The following is an 8,874-nucleotide window of genomic DNA, read 5'->3' as shown; positions in this document are numbered from 1 at the left end:
ACCGATAATGTATGCATCTTAAATACACTCCTTCAGGCAATCTTAGGACACCAATGGGTTGAGACAATCTTGGAACTTTAGCAGAAATCGGATGAGAAATTCCAAAGTGGAAGTGAGCCGGAGGAAAAATGGGAATGGGTTGAAAACATGGAATAGGTATTAATTTAATAATATTTGTCATTGATATTGTATCCTAAACTTCTACAGAGAGAAAAGAAATGACTTTTGGTGGAAATGCAGTAGAGTATATAACCGACCTTAAATTCGATGAAAGTTACTAAACTTCTTAAAAAATAAAAGAAAAGAAATGACTTTTGGTGGAAATACAGCTGACCTTGAATTCTAATCAGAATCAAAGTTACGTTGAAGTCATTTAATATAATACAAATGCAGTTCAAAATCGATGGTCTTAAGTGCATGATCTTGGTAAACCCAAAAGTTTGTGGTTTTAATCGAATATTTCACCCTGGCTTTTACGGCCAAAGTTTGGGCTTTAACTATTGATTGCTTATAAAAAAAAAAGACTCAGAGCCTATTTGGTCTGGCTTTTTTCTAGCTTAAAAGCTATTTTGAAGTTCTTATGAAAAATAATAGCTTTTAAAATTAAGTTAAAGTTGTTTGGTAAATTTTTTTTTATAAGTTCTTTTTTATAAGTTATAATTTTAGTTAAAATTATCGTAGAGGGTATTTTTTTTAAAGAGTAATATTGTAATTATTTTTAACAGATAAGGATATTTTTGAAACAAAAATAATTTTTTTTTTTTGTATTTTTAAAAGAAGAGAAGAAAAAGCTCCTCACAGGAGCTTTTCCTAAAACTCTTTTTTTTTTAATTTTTTTCTTTTAAAAAAAAAAGATATTTTTTTTAAAAGCTTCTCAAAATTTATATTTAGCCTAACTTTTACTTTTAAGAGGTAGATAACTTGAAAAAAAATCAGATCAAACAAGCACTCAATGTGCTCATTTATTCTCTTTATCTAATTTACACTCCTTCAGAAACGGTTGTCAGCCCCGAACTTGAAAAGCCGCCACTCTGCATCACCCATCAATGTATATTTGCATTCATCATGCTTGCAAACATTTACTCTATCAAACAACTCATGACCAACAATATTGATAGATGAGGGATAATTTAAGAAGCTATGGTCCCAACATTTTCAGAATACATACCTTGTAACAGGCACTTTATCACGAAGTCAAATCATTTTATATTGTCTTAGGCAGAAATAAAATAAAAACTTGGAAATTGTGATATTTTGTCATTCACACACCCATATATATATATATAATAATATATATATATATTATAATATATATATATATATTTATTATGTTTTCTAAGCCAAAGTTATTTGGTAGTATTCAATTTGGAAGCCAACCTTGTTGGGTGACCTGTAGCCAGAATCAACTCTTTTTTTTATTTTTTATGTGATAACAAGCCCCAGTGCAGCAATTTCAATTTTACGACTTCTTCAACAGTAAGATTCAAAACAAATGATGATGGCTAAAGTTGAAAGTTGAAAGTTGCTAGTATTACAATTCATGGGGTTCTTGGATTCATGTCACTTTCAATGCGTATAAGTAGTGCCACCTAGACTTGATTACCTCATAATCAACATACATTCATGTATATATACATATATACATAACAGAAATTTCTTTTCATGATAAGAGTTACTCTAATAACAGAACAGGCTGTCATTTTCATGTTTATTGCTCATATACAGAGAGCATAGCATTTTCTTACATGGCACATTTAAGATGAAAGGGAAAACCATAATTTCCATAAGAAAACAAAAACATAACACCAATCAACGAAAGTGAAGTTCTAACTTCCTCAAACCATTTTTGCTAATTCTGCTTCACTGACACGTAATTTAGGGAAAAAGAACCCCTCCCTCCTATATGTATTTCTCTCAACTAGCCTTGTGGAGGAGGGCTAAATATGTACCCAGTTTTGGGGTTAATATTTGGCCCTGGATCTTTATAATCCATTATTTCAATCATCTCCCTTGATGTATCTGCAAATTCCTACCAGCCGAACATTATAAAACAACACCAGTTTTAGCCCCTGAAAACGGTACATAAAGACTCTTGAGAAACCAAGAAAAAGAGAAAAACCAACCTCCGATTGAGCAGTGGATTCTTCAAACTCAACAGTCTCCATCACTTTTCTACCGAATCCTAAGAATTGACAACAACAGAAAAGAAAGTATAAGACTAAAAAACAAACAAAAAGAATCAAAGGAAAGGAAAAAAAAAACAAATAAAAACACAAGGCCAAGAAACAAAATAGTACCTTGAGAGGAGAGAACCAAAAGCATAGAAAGAAGCAGTAGTTTGAGAAACCAAGAACGACCCATTTTTCCTTGAACAATCCTGGGGAATGGGCAGTTCTCAGATTTTATAAAGACGGGAAAAAAAGAAAGGATAGTTTAACAGGCTTTTGTTTAGAGGCGGTCCAATAAATTCAAAGGGCTTAAAGTAAAATATTTAAGTATAATTTTTTTTATAAAAATTAAAAAAATTACTAAAATTTTATTTTTTTATTTTTTTGAGATGTAAAATTTTTAATTAAACTTTTATAATCAAGTTCTTCTAATATTTATTTTTCAATTTATAATATAGTTAATCAATTTAATCTTTCTTGAGACATTGTTGATTTTAAATAAGATTTTATTAATTTTAGTTTTAAAAAAAAAAATTTCTTCTAAAGCAACGCTTACTGAAATTGTTAATATTATTTTAAAAGTAATATATGCATTTAGAAAAGAATCTAGTCTTTTTGTATGATTAAGTATGTCAATTAAATTGTTTTCTTTCTATATAATTTTTTTAAAATTTTTAACTCTGATAATAAATTTAAACCATCAATATCAAAATAGTTATTATATTTTAAGGAACATTCAAGATTAAGGCAAGATTCTTTTAAACTATTATCATCTAATGACTTCAACTTTGTACCGCTATATAGAAAATAAAAAAAAATTATTGATTTTATATATAAAAAAAATAGTTGTTGGAAATCATTAAATGAATTGATTGAAAAAAAGAGAAATAAGTGAAAAAAAATAACTATTGGAGATGATTAAATACATATGACCGTTAATTGATTGAAAATAAAAAAATATAATTAAAAATTAATAGCATTCTAGAAATAAAGAAGTAAAAAAATTGAGATTTATTAAGTACATAATTAAAAAAATAAAAAAATAAATAATTTTATTAATTATTTTTTACTTTTATATATTTTTAATATAATTAATTATAATATAATTATTATAAAATTATAAATTCTCTTTAAATTTAGAGCCTTCCCAAATTAGGAGCGTAAAGCCCTTACTTAGGTGGCCGGCTCTGCGTTTGTTGAAGGTTTATAGGAAACCGCTAACTTCAGCTTCCAGGCTTTTCAGCTTCTTCAGATCCAATGAAAGGACTTTAAAAGCATATTTTTACTTCAACATGTAAGAGTGAGTGCGTAAATAGTGAAGTCTGCAAGGACCACTTTTTCAAGATCCTATTTTATTTTAGAAGGCTTTGGCTTTATAGTTGAAAAAATGGAAACTGCCATTGTTTTTCTGCAAGAATACGAGATTTCTGTTCTTTTTCGTTTTTTTGGTTAAAATCTGCTTTTCAGAACCCACTTTCGATGATGTCAAGGTGAGTGGGAGAATCCTGCTTCTTGCATCTAAATTTGTTAAGTTTTTAGCAATAATGGTAGACAATATTATAGTTAGTTGTATCTAATTTTAGATGACTTTCTATTGCTTTTCCTTTTTTTTTTTTTTGTTGAGTTTGTGAATGACTTTTTGGTGGGTATAGACTTTGCAGACAGTGGCCACTGGCCAGGATGGGTGTGTTTTATGGGATTTTTCTTATTCTATTCCTATTAAAAAAAAAAAGCCTTTTACAGCTAATTAGAGGAGGATCATATTTATCAGATTTTGGGATTATTTTAGAACAATTCTTTAATGTAGAAAAAGACAAACGAAAAGAAAAAAACAATGGACCACCATTGTTGGCAGATCACCTTGAATTTTTCACTTCTTATCTTCAATTGTACTTTGCTAACAGGACCTAATGGCGGCTGCAAATGGGAGAAGAGTAAAAAAAAAAATTGACACTGAAACATATATCTCTTTCCTAGAAGAAATTTGGTTTGTTTTTGTCTATTATTTGGTCCAAGTAAGTACAATTTTGATTATCAAATGTTAAACACTTCTTATTTTTCCTGAGAGAAAGGAATTTGAAATTGGACATTTAAATAGAGATAAATCCATCAAAGTTCAATTAAATAGTCATGTAATTATTTTATTAACAACTAAAAAAGTTCATAATTTTGAAGTAAAAAGTAAAAATTATAAAAAATAAGTAATAATTATTCTAAATATACTAGGTAGAATATTTTTTATTTTTCTTCTTTCTTCCATTTCCTCCCTGTTCTTTTTCTTCTTCTCGCATTATTCTGATTGTAGTCATATAATGGTTCCTTTCTTTTTGTAAAGATCCTACAGCGCGGTAACCGACGCATAAGCCCTGTAAGCAAGCTCATAAAACCTATTAAACCTTTATCAAAATTACTAACGCATCACGCAATGAAATCACCACAACCACCTTAAATGTATAAATATATTAATATAATCATATAACAAGTTTACACACGAATTTAAAGTTCAACACGGTCTTGCCAAGGCATACCATATGTGAACAGCATTATACGTGCATAAATTCAAATACCAACAATGTTTACATAATATAAATCTAGAACGCCATACATTGGCTACAACCTGTAGGCCTCGACCCTACACAATTGGCTACAGACAGCCACATTTACATAGAACTTGACCAATGGAGTTGACTCGGAATAGGAAGTGTCTAGCAGATGCCTCTAAGCCTACCAAGTGAAGCCAGTCACCCACCCTCAACGGGGACCCGAAGACACTATTTATTTGGACAAGGTAACAATTGATTGGAGTGAATCTTTCATAACTCAATGAATTAGTGTGGATAGGAAACAAGCAACACGATGAATTAAGAAGTAAACGTTTAATGTGATGCAATGACATAATCGAGTTCAACCCGATGTGAGCATTTAAAAGATGCATATAAAATAAGTATACGGCATGAATGAAATCAATATCAATAGGTATATCACTTTCTGCCAAAGCATGCTTAGAAATTTTCTCAAGTGTAATAAATATAGGGGAAAACAAACTCTCGGCTAGGTCATAAGATTATCAAAATAGTGGGATCTCCCCACGAAATCGATGGGAATGATCGTCTGCCATCATCAATAGTGGGACTTCCCCACGAAATGGATAGGAATATAATATCCACCTTAATCTATAGTGGGACCTTCCCACAAAATTGGTAGGAATGTGACATCTACCATAACAACACTGTGGGACCTCTTCACGCTCAATAATCACCACTCTAGCTAAAGATTTTGTCTTAATGCACTAAGATTACGTGTACTGTCGTAACTGCAAGACCTAAAATCAAGATATTTTCGTTTTAAAACTCGTACTATAAACCAAGGTGGTGTTAAACATAGTTCAAACCCAAATAGCTCAAGTATACCACAATGTTTATAAACATTTAGCTGTTGGCAGTTAAAACAACTATATGCATACGTGAATGTTCAATAATTCATTCCGAGAAAGATGCCAATGGCCAGAATATTTATAGGTATTGTAAAACCACTCAATAAAGGGGATAGACCATTTAAAACCTGCCACTTCATGTGGCTCCAGCAACGAAGCTTTGCTGAACTCAAATTGATCACCCAAAACAGGGGTATACTCATGAAGACAGCCACATTATGACTGTTGTACTAATAATTCATTTAAAAATGAATTTTGAAGATCAACAGATAATGCATCAACAAGACAGCCGCCATGTGGCTTGCCTAACGACATTTTTGCTTCAGAAACTTATTTGAAGATCAAGCAACTTAAAGGGCTTGTTTCCCGAACTTAAAAACTAGTATATATAGTAGCTGTACATATACACATACTAATAATTTGCAAAGATTCTTTAATGACAACATTGAAAACAACTCAATCTAAGGATAAAATATCAATATCAACATCACCAATCAATCTCCTAAACATACCAGCTCATGCTTTCCAATTACATGAATAAAAGGTCGAACATATCAAATAAACGCATTAATCATCAAAACTTATATATATATATATATATATATATATANATGAAGGAAATACTAAACTAATATATATATATATATATATATATATATTAAATACGTAAATAAGTTCCTGAATTATATCAAGAAAGTTAATTTAACCTTTATTTTCTTATTGTGTTCAAATAAGCTCCTAAACTCTTATTTTGGATCAAATAAGCTTCTTTCACTCACCGTTGACTAACTTCCATTATTCAATGAAACGGTTAGTAAATTTTTATGCCACGTCATCTTCCACGTGGCATGTTGACGTGTCATCTTGATGACATCAATGCCACATGGCAGATGATGTGGCATCAAAATTGCTGATTAAGAATTGTGTTTTTTCCTTTTTACCCATCCAAATGTCCAAAAATTATTGATTAAGGATTTAAAACAAAAACTTAAAAAAAAACCTAATTGCTACAGACTAATTACCATCGTTTAACTGATTATCATATTCTTAATTGAAGCGATGCTTCCTAAAAAGACATAATCTAACTTTTTCGGTTGGATTGAAGCCATTGTTGCTCGAGTGAAAGTTAGGATAAAGAAATCCAAGAATACCCAAATACGATTTTGAGAAGAAGATACCTAAATTAAGGTTGTTGTGCTTGAGATTTTTGAAAATGATTATTAGGTGACAGCAAGAAAATGGAAAATTTTTGTAGAGAAAGAGGGGGGCAATCAAAGATTTACAAGATATGAGAAGCGAAGAAAACACAAATTATGATTATCCATCTTAGGTGTAAAACCTATACCTCCTAACTCTTGTAAGTATTTTCAATATCATTATCTTTGCATTGTCTACATTGCATTTACAGGAATGCTCAAGTGGCGTTTCTTTTTAAAATGTTCTGGAAACTTGGTGTGACTTGTGCTCTAAAATCTGTATTTTTAATTCTGAAAGCCAGACTCATTCTCTCCATAACTTGAGATTTTAACTTCGTATCTTTCTTAATTGCCCTCGAATTTCCATGAATAGGTTGAACCAGTTTATTTCTCATGGCTGAAAAGTGCTACTTTCTGTAAAGTAGAATCAATTTTCTTTAACCATTCTTAACGTCTCATGGAAAGGTGTGGTTACCTTCAGCTAGCCAAGGGAAAATTGACAATAAATGTGAAGGTGGCAAATATCATTGCACTACAAAAAAATCGGCCTTTTGCCAATGGAATTTTCTGTTGGAAAAAGGCTAAATTCCGTTGGAAATGACTATCTTCAATGGAAAATTTCGTTGAAAATTCCGTCGGTAAAAGCCTCGTAGGTAATATTTTTCGTTGAAAATCTGTTGGAAAAATGAACTTATTGTAGGAAACCCGATTGGATTTTAGTTGGAAACGACGTTCCAACTAAATTTTCCATTGGAAACAATTTCGTTGGAAAAGCATTTGCAACGGAAATTTCCGTTGGAAATGCTTTTCCAACGGAAATTATTTTACTAGATTATCAATTTCTCAAAAAATTACCAAAAATTGTTTTACAAAAAAAAATACAAATTTCTATTTCGATAATAAAATATCCATTCACATCGACATTTGAATTTCATATTATATAAAAGAAACAAATATTAAAAACTAAAATTCAAAATGAAACTCATATAATTCAAAATTACCCTAACACACAATATCTAAGAAAAGTTAAACACATATGATTATAAAGCTAAAATTGTTATTAAACAACTATACTAAAAAGTATCTCAGTGTAGCAGTGAAACATTGACATCATATCATGAAATGTGATCTTACTTGTGCAGATGTTAGCTTGAAGGTCTTGCATTTTCTTATTTTGAAAGTGCAATAGTCATTATCATGCTTTCCATACGTACCATAAATTCACTCATACTTTCCGCCATTGCATTTTTAATTTCTTTACGTATTTCTCCACATAATTCATCACATATCTTACCCAAGTTTTCTGAAAGATTTTCTCCTTTCTCTTCCAATGCAATTGCGAGACTGGTAGCGTTTGAGGGCATAGGGCCACATGCAGACTCAGATGTTGCTACATTGCTGTGTGTTCCAGTAAGTAAAGCTGTAGCAGGGACTCGAGTACCAAACCCATACACGTGAGTGCGTGTAGTCTCAATCCCTCCTATTGCTTCAGTCCAAGCATTCGGATCGAATTCTGGCTGAGAAGATGAATCCTCATCATACTTTTGCGATATTACAGAATTATACATTTCCTAAAAAAAAAATTAAATTAGATTAGTATTCAACTACAGTCGTCAACTTTAATTTTAGAATTAATCAATTTGGTACGTACACTCGTAGACTTGGACTTGTTATCTATAAAATCACCATGACCCCCTAAACGCTTATGAGTGCGGTTGAACACTTCCAAAAAACTAACATCTCGTTTCATCTCAATTGCCTGTGTTTATTTACAACTATATATACTCTATCATAATTGATATATATAAATTACATAAAAGGAAAATCAAAGTCAAACTACTAAACAGACAATTTAAATTTAGTTTGAAAGAAAATCAAATATATAAATGCGAAGTAAAAGTAATTCATACCATCCTTTTCGCATGAACCACAAATGGAACTGAACTGCTAGTGTGCTTTGGGATGCTTCTTTCTTTCGCCGTCAAATGATTTTGCCTTGCTTTTCTCGATTTGTCTTGCCATTCTTTTGTACCCCATACCGTATCGATAAGGAGATCCCAAATTTCATTCATGATCC

At 30.9% G+C, this 8,874-nt stretch overlaps 1 protein-coding gene across 1 annotated transcript; it reads right to left on the bottom strand.

Annotated features, from left to right (window-relative positions):
- On the bottom strand, positions 7,803-8,508 carry LOC108661709. The gene is made up of 2 exons (XM_018119352.1): positions 8,449-8,508; positions 7,803-8,368 (listed from the first exon to the last, which is right to left on the bottom strand). Exon 2 carries the CDS (start codon positions 8,363-8,365, stop codon positions 7,967-7,969), a length of 399 nt encoding a protein of 132 aa, XP_017974841.1. The 5' UTR covers positions 8,366-8,368; positions 8,449-8,508; the 3' UTR covers positions 7,803-7,966.

This window comes from Theobroma cacao, chromosome 4, assembly GCF_000208745.1.
Source record: "Theobroma cacao cultivar B97-61/B2 chromosome 4, Criollo_cocoa_genome_V2, whole genome shotgun sequence".
NCBI classification, from domain to species: Eukaryota; Viridiplantae; Streptophyta; class Magnoliopsida; order Malvales; family Malvaceae; genus Theobroma; species Theobroma cacao.
Note: the sequence above shows the minus strand (reverse complement) of the source record. Positions and strands in the feature narration are given on the sequence as shown.

Excerpts from the sequence above, each read along its gene's own strand:
- LOC108661709 (XM_018119352.1), bottom strand. The coding sequence starts at position 8,365 with ATGTATAATTCTGTAATATCGCAAAAGTATGATGAGGATTCATCTTCT.